This window comes from Octodon degus, unplaced genomic scaffold (assembly GCF_000260255.1).
Source record: "Octodon degus isolate 3935 unplaced genomic scaffold, OctDeg1.0 scaffold00027, whole genome shotgun sequence".
Lineage (NCBI taxonomy): Eukaryota > Metazoa > Chordata > Mammalia > Rodentia > Octodontidae > Octodon > Octodon degus.
In genome coordinates, this window is record NW_004524603.1 from 2492782 (window position 1) to 2511271 (window position 18490).

The 18490-nt window shown below is 54.2% G+C and overlaps 1 protein-coding gene across 1 annotated transcript in view; it reads right to left on the bottom strand.

The window, feature by feature from the left end:
• Window positions 1-14349: 14349 nt before the first annotated feature.
• Insig1 (insulin induced gene 1) overlaps window positions 14350-18490 on the bottom strand; it is a gene marked incomplete at its 5' end in the record, with an annotated part of 8637 nt that continues 4496 nt past the window's right edge. Inside the window, 2 exons of the mRNA XM_023712741.1 lie at window positions 14350-14481; window positions 18213-18312. Coding sequence (XP_023568509.1) covers window positions 14452-14481; window positions 18213-18312 — 130 coding nt within the window. The remainder of the gene's footprint in view (window positions 14482-18212; window positions 18313-18490) is intronic.

The window sequence follows — 18490 nt, forward strand, 5'->3', positions numbered from 1 at the left end:
ACAGCAGAGCCTGTGCCAGGGCGGGGAGGGAGAAGGACGAGGGGAGCTCAAGGCGCCTTCCCCGCACCTTGTATTGCTCTGCAATAAGATATCAAAGCACGCTTTCAAGAACAGAACCGCTGAACGTAAGGATCCAACAACGAAGATGAGAGAAAGAAAAAAGGAAGGGGGAAAGCGTGTGAGTGTACCTGCAGGATGGCTGAGCTGATTGCACTAATATTTTCCATCAGTTTTTTGAAAATAGTAGCTAATGTGTAGAATTTTCAGCTTGACTAATTCTGTGCTGATATCTGTGATCGGAGCAACTACACTGAGGGACAGCACCGCACAACCCTAAACCCGCGCATGAACACCTCTCAGCTCGGTCCTCTGAATGTGTACTGTTCCTAACATCTTATCAATTATTATACTCTCTTAAAATTTTTTAAAAGTAAAAGTAAAAATTAAAAACACAAGAAAAAATTAAGGTTTCTTGAAAGCAAACAGTAATATTCAATTATTTGTCTAATCTTGCACAACTATGTTAATCTGAACAACAGATTTGATGATAAAAATAGATAATATAACAACCTTTGTTAATTAAAAAAAAAATAGATCAACACCTGACCCAGCCCCAGCCTACCACCGACTGATGGGCGGGGACAGGACTACCCTGGAGGAGGCGGGGGCAGAGTCTCCAGTGGGGAAACCAGGAAGAGCGAACTGGGCAGCTGCAGCCTGGGCTCCGTCATGGCCCTCCAGGGTTGGTCACTCGTGGAGTCAGGCTCTGCCTCCCTGGCCTGGTAGAGGACAAAGTGCTTGCTTCCAGAGAACAAGACAAGGGCTATGCATGCCCTGGCCTTGTGGTACCAAGTGCCACCAAGGGTCAGGAGAGGATACAAACAGGAGTTTAAGGGAGTCCACCTACCAGAGAATTATACTCAGCTGCCAAGACCCCAGATCTGAGTCTCCCCTAGCAAGGCTGTGGCTTCCAAGTAGGCCCAGGGTGCAGAAGACCAGGGAGCAATTTCTGCAAAACTTAGAGCCAAAAACAAATTTTGGGTTAGAAACCCATAGTCCTCCTTGTTAGAAATCATAATATAAGCTATGACTTAGTGATGAATAATATTTACACAATAATACATAAAGCCGGTGACTATCAGCTTGATGAGACAGTGTGGGCTATGCTGGGAAGGAGACAGAATAGAAGGAAGAGGCGGTGAGGGAGGTAGTGGAGCCAGCCCCTAACGTCCACCGGAGGGATTCACAGCTTAAGGAAGCGTCGGTGTGCACGTACACATGCTGAACCGCTCAGTGGGGCGGGAGCAGGCAGGGAAGGTCTATTTTTCATTATAAGCAGAAGAGAGTAAGTTACTTTAAAAATTAGGGGTGCTTTGGCAGTGTGAGGCAAGGTCGCCACACGTCTGAAGTTTCCTAAGAGGGTTGATCCACCAGAGCTCCCATCCAGGGCCGAGGTCCACGTTTGCGAAGCAGGGCTGCACTCCCTCAGCCTGCACTAGTGATGTGTGTTGGGGCGTGGAGTCCCGCCCTGGGTGTTGCTGAGTCTCAGTGGGCTGGCAGGGAAAGTGTTTGGGGGAGGGGAAGATGCCCTCAAGTCACGTGTCTCGCACCTTCGCTCTGGCCTCAACTTGGCCCGAAAGCAGCTGGCGAGGGCTGTCTGCAGGTTGTGCACCAGCCAGCCACCCTCTGTGCACTTTTTTTTTTTTTTTTTTTTTGAACCGGGGATTGAACTCAGGCCCTTGCACTTGCCAAGGAAGTGCTTATTCCACTGAGCCATCTCCCCAGCCCCCTCTGTGCACTCTTCGGGTCTCACCTGGCACTCCGCCGCCCTATACCTGGTTAGTCTGCGCAGGGGTGTGCAGGGAAGTCGGGCCTGGCACCTGCCACTGCGGCCGGCCTGCAGACCGTTTGGGGACACTGACTGCTTCTCTCCAAGAACGCTCGCGCTCTCCCCAGGGAGTGCCCAGCGCTGGCTCTGTGCGCCCTCTGCGGCGAGTAGCTCTGTCCTCGGCTGCAAAGAACAAAGCACGCGCCGCCAGCAGGGAAGGGAACAGCTAGCCCGCGTCCCTCCCCGGCGCCCGCGCAGCCGGGTTGTGCTCTGCAGGAGGACGCCCCGCCCTCCCCCTCCCCGGACGCCGCAGCCGTCAGTTAACCCTCCAATGAGGAGAGAGCGCCTTTTTCTTCGTCCCTGCGCCGGCTGTAGAAGTGACTGCTGTACAAATTCGGGCTGGCAGAGACGCCGCGCTGCTGTAATTCGTACCTGGCCCCAAGGGCAAAGCTTGCTACCTGGCTGCCGTCACAGCGCCTTGCACGCTTCTCTCCCCTCCCTCCTGGCTTCGGCCGCAGGCGGAGCAGCTGGGAAAGGATGCGAATCCAGCGCTAGGTCGGGCACGCGAGCGCACCCGGGCGGGCTGCTGCTGCTGCTGCTGCTGCCCGCGTCACTACGACCCCAGCGCGGTTTACCTTTGGCCCGAGGCGCGGTCTCGGCCTGCACGCAGCCATCTGTACGCACACGGGACCTAAGTGCCGGGTCCCAGGCTTTGGGGAGCACACTGCACCGTCTTTGGGTTTTGTGCAGCCCACTGGAAAGAACGGATTCCACGCAATGTTTCCAGCACTAGCGTCCCCGCGGAGAATGCCTCGGCCGGGGGATCCGGGTTTGGGCGCGCGGCCCCGGACCGAGGCGCGGCGGCCACCAGGGGGCGTTGCGGATCCTACAACTGTGCTGTGCAGAGGGGTGGGCAGGGTCAGGCGGACTACAGTGTCCCGGACTCACGGTCCTCGGCCCTCGGCCCTGGCCCGCGACCCCAGACTTGTGTGGGCCCCGTGGGAAGTCGTCCCCATGCCAGACTCCGGCAGCAGCCCCCAACTTAGAGACAGACCGGCAGGGCCCAGGGGCGGGCGCCAAGTGAGCAGGGAGAACCGCGAGGACGGTGCTAGAAGATGCGCAGGGGACAGCATAGACTGACAACATGCGGTGCTATCTGTAGGTTTCTAAAACAAAAATTAAACAACAAAAACAAATCAAGGTCAGCAGCCTCTTCCCACAGCCGCTGGTCCTCAGCTGGAAGCCACGCTGTTCCCCACTCCGCCAGGCTGGAGTCCTGGACGACCCTTCTGGAGCAGAGGGCTGGGGCTTCCGGGTGCTGGAAGTAGGTGGCAGGGGCTCTCTCATCCGAATGCCAGGAGAGGACAGGGGTCCACGCCTGAGTCGCCTTCCCTCCCACTCGGCCCCTGCACGCGGGCGCCATCTGGAGGTTTTGTGGCTCGGGAAGGGCTCAGGTCGGGGACCCTGCAGGGCTGTCCTGTCTGGCCATGCGTGCCCAGGGTGCGGACCCGTGGACTCCCAGGAGGAGAGGGCCGGGCGGGCAGATCACACCGTGTCTCTGTGTCTATTAGGGACGAAGAGCCACTGGGACGGCTGTCTCTTCTGCACTGCGCAGCTGGGCACCCATAACCCTACCAGCGATGCCGACCTTTGCTGTTTCCATCTGGCCACCGCTGTCCTGCACGACTCACTCACTGGGGCGCCGTGCCGCCTCCAAACCTGCCTGAAACGCCACCTGTGACGCCAGGAGTTCAGAAGCACAACATCTTCAGTCCTTTGGCAAGGTTGGCTCCTCGGGCCGACTGGGTAGATGGCAGGAGGGACCAACAATGCCACGTTAGACCCCAGGAACCCAGCCGTGACAGTCCCTTGATGAAGCAATTAAGCAAAAACAGTGCCCTTCCTGGGCAGAGGGGACCTGACTGAGGAGGAAGAGGAGAGAATAGAAGAGCAAAAGAAAGACTTGCTGGGTGTGGGTTGCCCAGGCCAGCATCAGGAACCCTAAACAGGCAGCAGAAATCTGCCCTCTCCCTGCTCAGGAGCAGAAGTCCGAGAACAACGGGGTAGCACACGGGGTTCTCTCCTGGGACTCAAGGGAGGATCCTTTCCGCGTTTGTGTCTCAGCCCCTGACATTCCCTTGGGCCAGCTGAAGGATCCTGTCGCCTTCTCCTTCTGTGTCGCCTCTCTTCCTCTAAGACCCTCGGGCCACTGCAGTAAGGGTCTCTTGTCCCAGCCTGACCTCCACTGCGTGTTACCTCTGCAGTGTCCCTATTTTCAGAGTCACTGCTAGGGTTTGGATCTAGAATGTTCCCCAAAGACGCCTGCATTCAGAGGTGGGGCTCATGGGGGTGCCATGCCCACAAGTTCATGGCCAAATGTGCCGCTGGAGGGTGGAGGTGGCGGCCCCCATGGTGAATGCCCCTTGTTCTCAGAGGACCCCCCACTGCTTTTCTGGCTCCCGCACCATGAGCAGCTCTGGTCTGCTAGGCCTTTCCACCATGCGTTCCTGCGTGGAGCAGGCTGACCAGGGACTGAACCCAGTGAAGCGTGAACCAGAACAAACCTGTCCTCCTCTAAGCTGCAAGTGTCGGGTCTTTTGTCCCAGTGGTGGGAAAGGAACTAAAACAGTCACTTTTGAGTTCCCAAGGGCAGGGGCGGGACACCTTGTAGAAGTCTCAGCGTGGATGCTGGAGCACACAGCAAGCACTACCTCTCACAGGCGATGGAGGTCCTGGGGAGTCCGGGGCTGGTGGCTACCTGGGGACATAAGCTAGTGCCCAGCCCGAGGTCAGGGCTTGGGAGACCAGGAGGGAGCTGGCTCCAGCCTAGGCTGGACACGAGCCAGGGCAAGCAGGTGGACCTGTTCCTAAGATGTTTCCTGAGGTGATCGGGTTCCAGGTAACAGAATTCCAGTCTCTGACCTCCAGGTGGTGAAGCCTCTTTTGTGTGGCTTCGAGGGTTGCCTGCCAGCCTGGCTCGAGGCCAGCAGCCCAAGAAGGGGTAAGGCAGGAGGTCACCTGGGCTCCGCAGTGACCCTGGTTGGCCAGCAGCTTGCCCTAAGGACCTGCTGTGGAGAGGAGGAGATTAGCCGATCTTCCCAGCAGGAGAATTTGATACTGGGAGTTGAATTCTTCCTGGTCAGTGTTGATTTGAGTTGGAGCTGTTTATGTCCATACAAAGACCAGTAAACTTTTCCTGGTTTACTTAAGAGCCTTCTGGGTATCAGCTGTTTCTCCCCAGGTGCTGGGCTTGTGCCGTGACAGCTTCTGTCTCCTCTCCCTCTGGCCCTGGCTGGGAACCCAGCAGTTCCAGCTTAGTGAATTTTCCAGAGAACTAAAGCTCTCAAAACAACAATGAAACAAACAAGCTTTCGCTTCAAGCAGTGGAACGCTTACATTTTGGGCATCTTTACACAGAGATGTTGCTGAAATGGCTTGCTTCTTTCTGATTTATGAAGACTGTGGAGCATTCTGTCCTCTTTGATTACCAAGCAGAGTGACCCTTAGGGACCTCATCCCCAGGGGATGGCTGCTGTGAACATGTCCCCAGGGTGGTCCCTTTGCACTGGTCTTGAGGACTCAGGGGGGCGGTGTGTGCCTCAGTGTACTGACTGTGGGCTCAGTCCAGTGGCCTCTGCCCCATCTGCCCCTTTCTGTGTGAGCCTGGGTTCCGGAAGGTTTGCGTTCTCAGTTGCATGTTCTGAAGCCCCTCCATATAAGCCACCCTTGGAACTTGGCGTTGTCCCCAGTGCCTCCGAATGAATGATGTCACAGCTGCACTTCCTGCACGAGGTGTGAAGGAAAGCAGGTGTCATGCTGTGCACAGTGTGTCACGGCTCTTGGAGTCTCTGAAGCTGGGGTCACTGTTTGGGGCCTCACACTGCGGGTAGCAGGAACATGGGTTCCCCCTTGCACAGCTTCGGAGGCCAGGAGTTGGAGATGAAGGCGGAGCCAGCTCCTGGTCCCTGTCAGGGCTGGGACCCGGGGCAGCAGCCCTCAGTCCGGCCCTCAGGTGCCATCTCCTCTCTCCCCTCACATCATCTCCCCTTGTACGTGTTTGTCCCAGTTTCCCCTTCTTATGAGGACACCAGTCACACCGGGCCTGGGACCCCACACTCAGAGAGCGTCATCTTAAACCGCTTGAGTCTGCAAAGATGCTCTCTGAAATAAGGTCACATCCTGAGACGCTGGGGTTTTGTCTTCATTACTTTCCTTGTCACCAGAACACAGTCTACCTTAAGCAGACGCCCACAACTTACAGAGGGGAGCTTTATTTTTATTTTTTATTTTTTTGGTGGAACTGGGTGTTTATTTCACTGAGCCATCTCCCCGGCCCAAGGGGAGCTTTATTTTGTCTCAGATCTTAGAAGCTTCAGTCCTTGCATGGCTGGCCAGCTCTGAGGCAGGAAAGCATGGCCAAGGAGGCTGGAGGAAAAGGGGTGCTCACCACAGGGGGACAAAAGCAGCAAGTGCCAAGGGGGAGCTTGCAGGGAAACGGCCCTCTAGGCCATGCCCGGGGGCCTCCCTCTTCTGGCCAGCCCCAGCCCTGTTCACAAGTCAGCTGAAGCCCCTGTGTTCTATCACCTTCCAAAGGCCGCACATATGATGGCGTGAGGCACATGGGGGCATCTAGATGTAAATCACACCATTTTGGCCCTGGCCCCCCCACGAGTCATGCATACCCCTTTATGTAAAGTGCATTTAGTCCATCTCTAAGAGTTGCTGAAGTCCAACAGTTTCAGCATTGCTGGAAAGTTCAAGTCCAAATTTCTCTTCTGAGAATGAAGGCGAACTGTGAGCCTCGGTCAAAATCAAAAGGGAAGGTAAGCACTGCTGATGTACAGAGGTAGCGGAGCAGCATTCCCATTCCAGACAGGAGAAACAGCAGTGAAAGGGAAGGAAGGGGCCAACGCAATATCAGAACCCAGCGGGGCAGACATTAAGTCCATCGATCCACATCCTGCACCTGGGGAAAGCTGTGTCGAAGACTCTAAAGGGCTTGGGCAGCCGACCCCTGTGGCCCTGCCAGGGATTGCAGCTCTTGTGGCCTCTCTTGGGCCAGTCTTGCTCACTCCTTGCACCTCTTCTCAGACATTCCACAGTGCTTGCTTCTCTAACTTCTTGGGGTCTTCGTTGCACCACTGACTTTACCCTCACAGCTTCACCGAGGAGCGCTGCCCTTCCCAATGAGCACGCTGCCCAGCCTCTCAGTCCTTCTCCTGAACTATGGGGAAGACTCCATGATTTTGAGTGCTTACATTCTGCAGACCTGCTAGACCAGCACCACATGGACAATGCCAAGCTCTGCTGCAAGTCTTAGCAGTCCCCAGCCCTGTGCATCACGGCTGCATGGGCCTCTGCGTGTCATGAGCATGGTGGAGAGGATCTCGAGAAGCCTAGGAAACCTCGAGCAGGGTGACCCACCAAGGGAGGGGGCGTTTCAATCTCTCCCATGTCCCCAAAGCAGTCTTTGTATTGTGCCAATGTAGAGTACTTGGCTACTTTCTAATGTTCATCTTTCTAGAAACCAAGGTTGCCTCTGCTCTATCTATCTATCTATCTATCTATCTATCTATCTATCTATCTATCTATTATCTATCTATGTTTATTTATTTGATACAGGGTCTTGCTATGCAGTTCAGACACATAGTAATCCTCCTGACTCAGTCTCCCCAGCACTGGGATTAGTCAAGTACCACCTTGCCCAGTTTTGGAGCTAGTGTGGTGTGCCTGGGGTTCTGGGTCCAGTATGGCATGTGGTACTAGGGATTGAGCTCAGGTCCTTAAACTTGCCAGGCAATCACTTAGACCACTGAGCTATCTCCCCAGCCCCTGCCCCATCTTTGTTGGCCCCAACTTTACTTGAGTTTTCTCTGTGGCCAAACTCAAAACTTTCAGAATCCTTCAGATTTGCTGTTGCCAACAGTACCCAAGCCACAGCCTCAACATAAGGCTGTCTTGAAATTTCCTCCACCAGAATAATTAGTATACCACCCTTAATCTCCATCTCCTGCTAAGTTTCAGAACACAAGAAAAATGAAGACAAATTTTCAGCCACAGCATAACACACATGGCCTAGAGTCCAACTGCTAGTGGAGTTATTCCCCACTCAGACCTTCTGAGCTGGCCTTTACCATTTATTTGCCTTTTTATCGGCATTCTGGGCTTCTAAACTCTTTTTTTTTCTTCCAGTACTGAAGATTGAACTCAGAACCCTGTGCTTGCCAGGAAAGCGCTTGTTCTACTGAGCCATCTCCCTGGGCTTAAACTGATCAGAATCTCCATCAAGTTCAGCTTACAGCACTGCAAGGGTTCTTTAGTTAGCATCTCTGAACCTTTCCAAACTCTGTGAGCCAGTTCCAAAGCTTCTGAGCCACATGGTCATATAGCATCACAGCAACAACCCCACTTCTGGTACCAAAATCTTAGTTTTTCACCTCAAGGCTGGGACACAATACCCAACATCCACAACTTAAATGAGGAGAGGTTTATTTTGGGGTCACAGTTTGAAGCGGTTCAACCAGTTAGCTGGCTGAAAGGCCAGATGGCATGGAAGAAGGGCATGGGGAGAGAAAAAGCTTCTCACCTCATAGCACCTGGGAGCAGAGGAGGGAAAGGGCCTGGGAAGGGACAGATAGCCTTCCAGGTCACACTTCCAGTGACACATCTCTTCCCTCCAGACCCCACCACCTCCCGACACCAAGTTGGCTATAAGCCTCCTGATTCAGTCACCTTCCCAAAGCACAGCCTAGGAGTACCCAAGGCTCCTGGAGGACATCTAGGTATAAACCATCACAGAACAGCAGCCTATTTTCTTTTGGGGGACTATTTAACTCATAACACAGGGTGAAGAGCAGTGAGATCCCCAGAGAAAAATGGCCCAGGTAGACACGGTTCCAGCCTTTGGATGAAAAAGAGCCCGCTCTGATGCTCGGGGATTTTTGATGCTCTTCGCTGCCAGCCAAGTACCAAAGCCAGGTGCAAGGTGAAGACTACAGCTCACTGTACCTAACAACTGCTTTTGTAACCAGCAGCAACACTGGAGTATTTGGACAACTAACTCAGCCCTTTTTCCCTCCTTCCCTGCCTCCCTTTCTCCCTTTATTCTTTCCTTTCTTCAGCCATATCTTTCTTCTGAATGTCTACTATAGGGAAGGATTGTCATTACTAAAATGCCATAGAAATTTGAGTAGACCAAAAAATGTGGTCTCCAGAGGCCCAGAGTACTTCTCCCTGTAGCCAAGTGGGTTTTTGTTCCTTATCGAGGCCCTGGCCTGGGACCTCCAATCTCCTGCTCAGAGGTGCAAGACAGAATAAAACACAGAAAAAACATGGATTTTAGCTACAAGAAGCACCAGGATGGTCAAACCCAGTCACAGGCTAGGACATGAGGCTCGGTGCCCTGGCTCCTAGTGGGTGCACAGCTTGATGGGGGCCGTGGTGCTGGTGGCTGCAGGAAGCGGTGAGGGCAAACTGCTGATGCACTCAAGGTTCGAGAATGGAGGAAAAGTGTAATTTTAGAGAAGCACACAGGAGCAGATCAAGGCTAACAATCTTACTGTGTGCTAGATGGAATTTGCACAGTCCTAGGCTGTGTGTCATCTAGTTTTGAGGCACCAGAACTTTCACAGACTGGATGCCATCCTCAGCTCTGGCCTTGAGTTGAAGACAAATCTGTCCTTAACCCAGCCAGGGGTCTCGCCACAAGTCATGTAGGCCTAAGAAAGACTCAATTTATTTTCATTCCAATTAATTAATATTATTGCCTGGCCTGCACTGCATCAAGCTGGTCCTCGCACTTTCCCAGATCAGAACCAATTTGGCAGGCCCTGGGAGCCCCGTGCCCAGAGTAACTCCATGTGCCGCGTGTTCAACAGCATGATCTCCCTCATGTTCACGAGGAACAACCGAATGACTGTGCAGGCCGTACGGAGTGCAAGTCTCCTGGCCGAGAAGCCACCGGGAAGCTTCTCCATGTGCCTGAGTTCCCAGGGAGCTAAAGCCTATTTCCACCTCTGCTGCAGGTCACGGACTGCACTGTGCTCTGTTGGGTGAAACGCTGTGGCGCTCTTGCAATGATCAGTTGGCACGCTGGCCTTTCTTCAGATGGCTCCTGAGGCTGCTGGATGTCCCACTGTGCCCTGGAGCAGGCTTGGCCCGATGGCACCTGCGTGGCTGTCCTGCCCAACTCGCACCAGGCACGGTAAAACTCACCAGGAGAAAGACGTGTCATGTCGCTGCCTCCTCCCCTCCAGTTTCTGCTTATAGCCAACCTGCTCACACTCAGCCTACCCTATCATGCCTGATGTGGACCAGGGCCAAAGAGGATGTCAACGTGCCACAGGCCCCTGGGCATGAGAGGACAGGCAGCAAGGCATCACCTGTCAAAACTCGCAGTGTCAAAAGCACAGGTATGCACACAGAAGGGCAAGTAGGTGGGGGGTTCTCACATCTATGGGCCAGCATCAGCAGGGCACCACCCTCCACATCCACAAAAGATGCCCCACATTCTGGCAGCCAGGCAGAGGCTGGGCCTTGGGGCAGCAAGGCAGAAGGCCAAGGCTGCCCAAAGCAAACACAACCCTGCTCAGGGAACAGGCCCAGTGTTTGGTCCTCGCCTGCAGCAAGGGCGGAGCAGCGCTGTGCTGTGGTCCACAGCTGTCTGTGCCAGGGGACCGGTCAACCCTGGGATCTGGTCCCTCTCTCATCCTGGGACATGATAAAAGGGATGAGCAGGCTGCTGTCACCAGACCACCTGCTCTGCGTGCAGCAGGCTTACAGATACACAGGCCAGTTGAATGCAGAGTTCATTCGTTCAAATCCCTTCAGCAGCACTGGCTGGACTGGCAGCCGACCCTGTGGTCGGGCACCGCCTCCTGCATCTTGGGGTTGAATCCTGTAGACACCTCTGAACTGGAGTGGTAGCTGACATAGTTTCTTGGGCAGACTACAGCAGGGGCAGGTCTGACCTGGTGAAGAGCAGCCAATGATGTTCTGGGCAAACAGGAACCAACTGCAGGAATTTAAAGAAGCTTGCCCAGAGAAGACAGAAGGTGGGAGGATCTGGGCTCTAGTGATAAATCCCTCTGTGGAGGGACCTGCGAGGCCATGCTTTGCATGGAATCACTCAGCGCGGACAGCAGGGCTGTTAGTCAAAGGTGGAGAACAGAAGAATCTCGAAGGGGCGCCGGTAGAGGAGCTGCGGCTCCGTGGCTGTCTGACCTTTCTGCTCCATCCTGTGTGGCGCTGCCTCAGGACATTCATGCTTTCCAGAGACAACTTGGGGACAAAGGGAAAGCGGCATTTCCAAGAACTCGTCGTGGGCCAGGTGCCATCCTTAAGAGACTGGGGGCCTGAGTTCAGGGACACGGACAGAACAACCAGAGCCCGAGTTAGGTGCTAGCACTCAGAGCTCCTTGAAGACCCCTTTCCTTTCCTTCTTTCTGGCTGTGCTGGGCCTGCACTGGGGGTCAACGCAGAACCTTTCATGGCTGCCTCACGCCCACAGGCCCCAGGGTGACCACTCAGGCCAGACCCCGACCTGCTCGGTGGTACAGGATTGGCTTGAAGGCCCCATCTGCTGTGTAGCGGGCCACTGCAGAGAAGATGAACTGCAGGACTGAACTTGCCTCGCCACAGGTTGATTCTGTGTGAAATGAGAGAAAGCAGTTTGGATTTACGACAGTCCTTTCTGGGGGAGGGGAGGCAAGGGCCGGTGGTGGAAACAGAACATTGAAAAGGTCACGCCTCACATTTCTTTCCACCAAAATGCAGGCAATGGTCATGGTCCAAGGGCACCAGGGTGGTGCCTGGTCTCCTGGTGATCCGATAATGCTCGGTGCAGCCTTTCAAACTTGCCAAAAACATTCCTTTCGGAAGATCACGGGTGACTTTGCCCTTGAGTTTATTTACTCGTCTGGCCCACACAGCTGGAGAAGTAGGAATCTCATACCTTGTCCTTAATCAAATGGCTTCATTCAGTCATTTGCTCAGAGTTCTAGGGGGCTTTTGACTTGCCCACAGGGGGTCTCGGTGGGCTGGGCACACAGGGAGTTCATCGCGTTGCCTCGGTCCACCTGGGGGCATGGCCCGTGCGGTCAGTGCGCAGGGCCAGGGCCGGGTGTGGCCAGTGGTCAGTGCTGAGGGCCTTCCTCGCAGCACTCACTGGCCCTGGGTGCATTCCCAGCACCACCAAAGGAACAGAAGAGCTGTGAACGTGTAGGGACCCACTGGGTGGATATGTTGTATGAGGTACAGGTAAAGCCTTTTGCTTTTAGGGTTTTAATACTAATTTTCAAAAGTACAACTACAACTTTGAAGAGCTCTCTTGAGGGGCCAGCAAGATAGCTCAGTGGGCTACAGCACCTGCTTAGGTAAGCACAGGAACCGCAGTTCAGTCCCCAGCACTACAAGCTGGGCCAGCCCTGTCCCCCAGGGCAGACTGAAGTGGCCACCAATAAATAAATGAACAAATGAATGCTGTCTTGAGTATGGCTAGGGCACTCTGGGAATGCATGTGGCTGGTGATCACAGACACCCATGGGAGTGAGCCCCCAGGTGAGGGAGGGAGACCCTAGGGACACAAACTTGCCCTGCCCAAGTCCAAGGCGCAGGGCTCCATGCAGCTTCCACCGCAGTCCTCCATCCCCCTGGAGTGCTACTGTGGGCCTTCCCATGACAAACTCTGGCCTCCTGTGCAGAGGGTACCAAGCCCCACCCTTGAAAAAAGAAAAACCCATAAATACAACAGTTGGTTTTCAACCTTTAATAAAAGTAAAAAATGAACGCAAAAAGAACACAATGTTGAAAACTTAGCATGAATGTGAACCTCACTGGATGCTCAAATCTGGGGCAGTGCAAGTTTTGCTCAGACTATTTTACATTTTTACAAACTCAAATCACTTTGGTTCAATACATCTGCTATGGACTATTGGCAAAAACTTCAGATTCACATTTTTTGGCTGTGTTTTTCTAACAGATACAGATTTATTTCCAGTTTAAGAGAAAAGCACACACTGCTCGTGCCTGATCACATCTGGACGATTCTCGAGCTGCTTTCAAAGGGAACCTCCAGCCTCCACAGAGGCTGACATTTTCACTGAAAAATACTTTCACACTGGCGATCACTGTTCATTTTCAGAAAATGCGTAAGGGACCATCCCAAAGTTCAGGACAGCCCATCTATGTTTAGATAAGACTTCTCTAAAACAAGTCAGCTTCGGAAGCCTGAGATGCCCTCCAGGACATTCTCAAAATGAAGCAAAGCCGCCCTGCACGGAAGCCACAGAGCGGTTGGTGGCGAGGGCTGCCCCACATCTCCACCCTGCTCCCAGGTGGCTTCTGTTCCAAGAGTCTTTGCATCCATTTAACATGAACCCAAAACATTTAAATTGAAAAAAAAAAAAAAAAAAAAAGGCAAATTTAAGTAAAAAATGGCTAAGTCCCAAACTGGAGCACGTGAGCCGCCCTGGGCTCGGCGGAGGGCTGGTGGGAGGGACTGTGAGCTGTGCCAGTGACCTGCCTCCCCGCGCTGAAATGAGTGGAGAACCCTGCTCTGGAGCATCGCAGACGTTAATGAAAAATAAATATTTAAGAGGACACAAGGCTCAGATTGGTTTTCGTGTACATTGCACTTGAAGTTTAAGACCCAACACCTGCAAATGAGGTCCGGCACAGCCTGCGCCATTCAGTGAATACACGGTGCTCACCACCGTCGGACGCTTGGCGCATCACGCGGCACCGTGGTGACTCGCGCACTCTTCGCACACGGCAATCACAGATTGCAAGCTCCACAGGGCTGTGGAGAACAGTCCTCTCCACTCTGGAGTCACAGAGAGACAAGTTTGGCTCAGATACTACAATGCATGGCAGACGGTTGCCCACGCAGGTGACCAGAGGCTCTGGACGACGCGCACAAGCCGAGGCGAGCGCGCCACGGTCTCAGGGGGCTCGTGACTTTCCGCTGCCCTTGCTCTCGTAAGATTGTCTACACAAGTTCCTCTGGCCAGGTGCAACGTGTGGCCTGCTTCCTGGTGACACGCATGCATGCACACGTGACGGCACGGTGTGCACTCTGCCACCAAAGTGAGTGTGACCGTGAGCTGTGCCAGCGGGACCCCCTCGGAGTGCACCTTCCTACACTGGCTGTTTTCCTGTTTCTTTACACAACCCTATTGTTGAAAGTTTTTGGATAACGATTCCTATCACACCCACTTCATCGTCAGTGAGCGCCGTCAGCCGCTCCCTCTGGGCACTGGCACAAAGCTGGGAGCTGGTAATTGAGTTTTAGTTCAAGGCTTTCAAATATGGCAACTTGTTTTTAATAACAGGAATGTCATCTAATACTTGGGATGCTGCCCCTGCTGGTGCCCACACAGCCTGGGACAGGGCGCTCCAGGGCACGGTGGGCACTCATGCTTGGCCACACTTGGACTTCAAGGTAAACACTGTCTCCACTTCGCTATTCTAGACATTTCTAGGTGGCCATTCCTTCCAGAGTCGTGTACAGTCAGCCCAATCTAAATAGAGTATTCAGGAGAAAGATCATCTTCGTCACAACCCACCATCCCAGAATCCTTCCCAAATCTGGTTCCTTTTTCCTCAGCATCAGTGGGATCGAAAGTTCAGTCACTGTGGGGCTTCTCAGGAACGCCCTACATGGCAAAAGAAGAAAGCAAAATTAGTGCCGAGGGCACAAATACTTGCAATGTCAGGAGAGAAGGTCCTAAGAGGCTTTTGAAGGATGAGGATTTGGGGGAGTGGAGAAAATGTGAGACAGAGGAGGAACATGGAGACCCGAAACCTGAGCAGGGCGGCAGCACCCATCAGGGCGCTTTGCCGTGTGTCCCAGCAGTGATCCCTGTGGCAGAACAAGAACCAAAAGCTCTGCTGTGCAGCTTCCAGCTGCCTGGCCTGTGAAGGAGGGGTCTCCACCCACGCCCCACCTGCAGCATGGGCTGGCTCAGGTGGCCAAATGTGGCTAGTCACTGCGCTGCCCCTTCCCCCGTGGTCCTCCCCGCAGCCCAGGTGCAGGGCCCAGCAGTCCTAGAGGCTGAGGTGCGTCTCCCAAGGCACCCCTTCCAGAGCCTGCATACCACCTCCTCCACCCAGGCAGGCAGCTTCGAAGTGAGCGTCCTCAGCCCTAGGGCCATCACTCCCAAAACCACAAGCTGTCTTTTCCAAACAGATCAGTAAGGAATGGAGTCCTGGCAGAGTCACCAGGTGCTCTGCAAAGCTAAGGACACCAGGGAGGATCTCCTGGGACTCACACTCACTTGTGAGAACAAGGGGTGCTCAGCGTGAGCACAAGGAAGGCTTGCCCGTGGCCATGGGACAGCAGGTGGGCACGTCTGCCCGTTGCCTGCAGATAGGCCTGCTCATCAGAGCTGACTACCTGCTGCCGATGCACTACAACTGGGACAGGTAGATTGCCAGGAGCCTACAGGCCTCGCACCCTGGAGTCAGGTCTGTGCTGTGCAACAACACAGCCAACCCCAGTGAGAAGCACCACCCACAGACTTCCACAACCTCGATGGAGGCTGCGTGACCGGTAGGAGCTGCACGCCAGGGCAGTAAGGTACGCTAAGGGCGAGACTGGCTCAAATCCACCTGCCTGGGCAAAGCGACCCTCCCCATTTAAAATGGCCTAACAGCAGTTTCTACCTGAGCGGGCCACGGCACGGAGCTCTACAGTGAGCAACGCACATCCTGTGGACAGCTGCATGGGCTCAGCCCACGTGAGCCATCACAAGACACAGCTGTTCCCAATGGTGGCTGAGCAGGTCAATCGACAACAGTGGAGCCAGTCACACACTGATAGCTGTCACCAGCCTGATGTGCACTGGCTTCAAAGCTTATAAATGGCAGCTGGAGACCCTTTACTTTCTTTTCATTACACAAGCCCACGGCAAGGCTCTGGCTTCATCTGTACCTAAAGGACAATGGCAAGCAGGGAGAGCAAGAAGCCTGCAAGGAGCTGAGGGGACAGCAGCATCGGCGCTGCACCCAGCAGCTGAACCGAGGGGACAGCAGTGTCAGCGCTGCACAGACGCCGTCCTCGCAAGTGGCCCTGCTCCTTCCTGAGGGAAGGGCCACAAGAGCCAAGGAAAGCCCAGGTAGAGAGGAGCAGGAGGCCCGTGGGCACCCAGGAAAAGCTCCGCTCTCATTCGGCTCTTCCAGAAGGGCTGCTTCTAGCCCTTCTGGGTATTCAGAACTCAGGCCCGCTGTGAAATCTCTGCCTCTACTCAAATCACTGAGGGAAAGGAGAGAAGTAAAGGAAAAGAAACACGCACGCGTGCACCTGGGACAGTCTGGGTAACTGTACTGCTGACTTCTCCCAGCCTATCCAGAACAGTTAGTGCTTATAGGTTTTTCTATCTCCTTTGTAATCGTTTACAGCTTTTTTGGGATCAATTTTGCATGCTTATATTTGGTAATCTGAACAACTAACTAATGTAAAGACAACAACAAGCAATATACTAATCACTGACGTATTCCTATTACTTTAGTGAAATTCTGTATCACTTCTAATTTTTTTTTTTTTTACTGTCTTATATTCTTTTTAAAAAAGAAACAATCATCACTGCATCTCCTAAAGCACCTCAGGAGCGCCTGCCGCGAGCACGCAGCAACGTGGGCGCACCCCCCACAGGGCCACCTCCACTGCCATCAGCTGCAGGCCAGCTAGGCCGGGTGAGGCTACTGTGCTCCGGAATGCCTCACAGAAAATTCTGCCACAGAACTCTCAGCAGCTGCGCTGCAGCCTCAGCTACTTGCAGGTGAGGCAGGAGGGCCACACCTTGGGAGCAGCTGGGCCCACCGCTAGGCCCTCTCTCAAATGAGGAGAGACACAACATCACTCGGCAGCAGAGCACTCCTGGGTCCCGCCTCTGTATGGCAACCACAAGCCAACAAGACACACGCACAGACTAAGCAATAACAACGCTGGAGTCCTCAGCTCTAAGAATAAGCGGGACGTGCTACTAGGGGCTGTGACGGGACGCGCACACAGCACCAATCTTCACGTGAGACCACGTGCCACAGAGAGCTGCAGCGCACCGGAGCGAATCCTTAGATTCTCCAGCAGGGACACGAGCAACAGTTCTTTTCACTAGTGGCTCTAGCATGGGCAGCAGATCTGTAGGGAACTAACAGGAGCAGATGAAAAAGGGGCTTAAGACTCAGAAGCCAGCGAGTGCCTTCCAGCTCCCAGCCTCAGAAACGGCGCAAGCGCACTCAAGCTCAGCTCCTGGGGAGCGTCGCAGGTGGTGCACGCAGGTGGCGTACACAGTCGTGCCGCTCACAGAACAGTACGAAAGGCTGGAGGTAGCTCAGCAGGTGAGGTGCCTGTAACAAGCACACGGACCTGGCTTCGATCCCTGGCACACATGCCATGCTGTCCCCAGAACCACACGCATGCTGTGCTGGCCACCAAAATGGCACAGTGGCGCACACCTGTAATCCCAGTGCTGGGGCAGCTGACAGGAGGATTCCTACAACCTGTGTAGTGAAGCTCTGTACCTAATAAATAAAAGATTTAAAAAAAATTAAATATAGCAAAAAGTGCTGAGGTGAGGTTCTGAGAAGCTGTGAGCTTGTCTCAGAGGGCAAAGGCTCTGCTTTTCTTAGTTCACTTTAAGAAAAGCCCTTTCGTCAGTCATCTAGAAATAACTATGTGTGCGTTTGCTGTAAAATGAAAGCGCACAAATGAGCACTCCTGCCCACGGAACAGAACCACTAGCACTTGCCCTTCTCCTTTGCCCCTCCCCCTCAGGATGTGGCTGTGGCCTGGGAGGAGGGACTGCTCTCTCCCCCCACGTGCCATGACCCTCAGGAGGATCCGTCCCTACACGCAGGGCCACATGCCCCCGAAGGGCACTGCTTGCTGACCCATGCTGTCCCCTGGCCAGGATGGGGGCACCTGCAGCAGAAGGCGGGCCTCCCAGCATCCTCTGCTTCCAGAGACCCAGCTGGGAGCAAAGCACCATTTCCCAGGTTATCCGGGTCCCTGGCGTGAGGAGGCTGCTGGCTCCCGCCGCTCAGGAGCTGTCTGCTGCTGCTGCTTGCTTCACGAGGCCTGCAAGCTCAGGGAGGCCCGGGCCACAGCTGTAGAGCAGGGCTGTCTGAGAACTCCAGCTGCTGTCAGCACAGACTGTGAGTGTAGAAACCTACAAACTGTTATAACTTAGCAGGCAATCAGCAGCGCACTGCTGCCTCTTTACTACTACGCTTTGCTCAGGTCTGCTCGCTCCCGTAAGCAGCAGACACGGTCGGTGAGATGTCCACACAGCCCCGGAGGCAGCGTCCAGATACACCACTGGACGAAGCACATGGGTGTGTGAGCGTGTGCACGTGCGCGCGCGCAGGCAGCGGTCGGGTCACTTACCATGGCTAACTGCCGTCCTATGTTTCCCACTGTGACACCTCCTGAGAAAAATATACACGGGAGCCACGAACGAATATAGAGGAAGTCTGGGGATGTATACCTGGAGGGAAAAAGAGAGTGAGGCCTCAGCAGCCAATTTCAGCAGGACAGCTCTGGGCTCAGCGTTTGCTCTTCTGGGCTACAGACACTGAGCAACACAGAGCGCTTCAAAAGCGTCACTATCGAAGTGCCGCGTCAGGGCTGCCACTAGGTTTTCGCTCCAAGCAGAGCATAAGCAG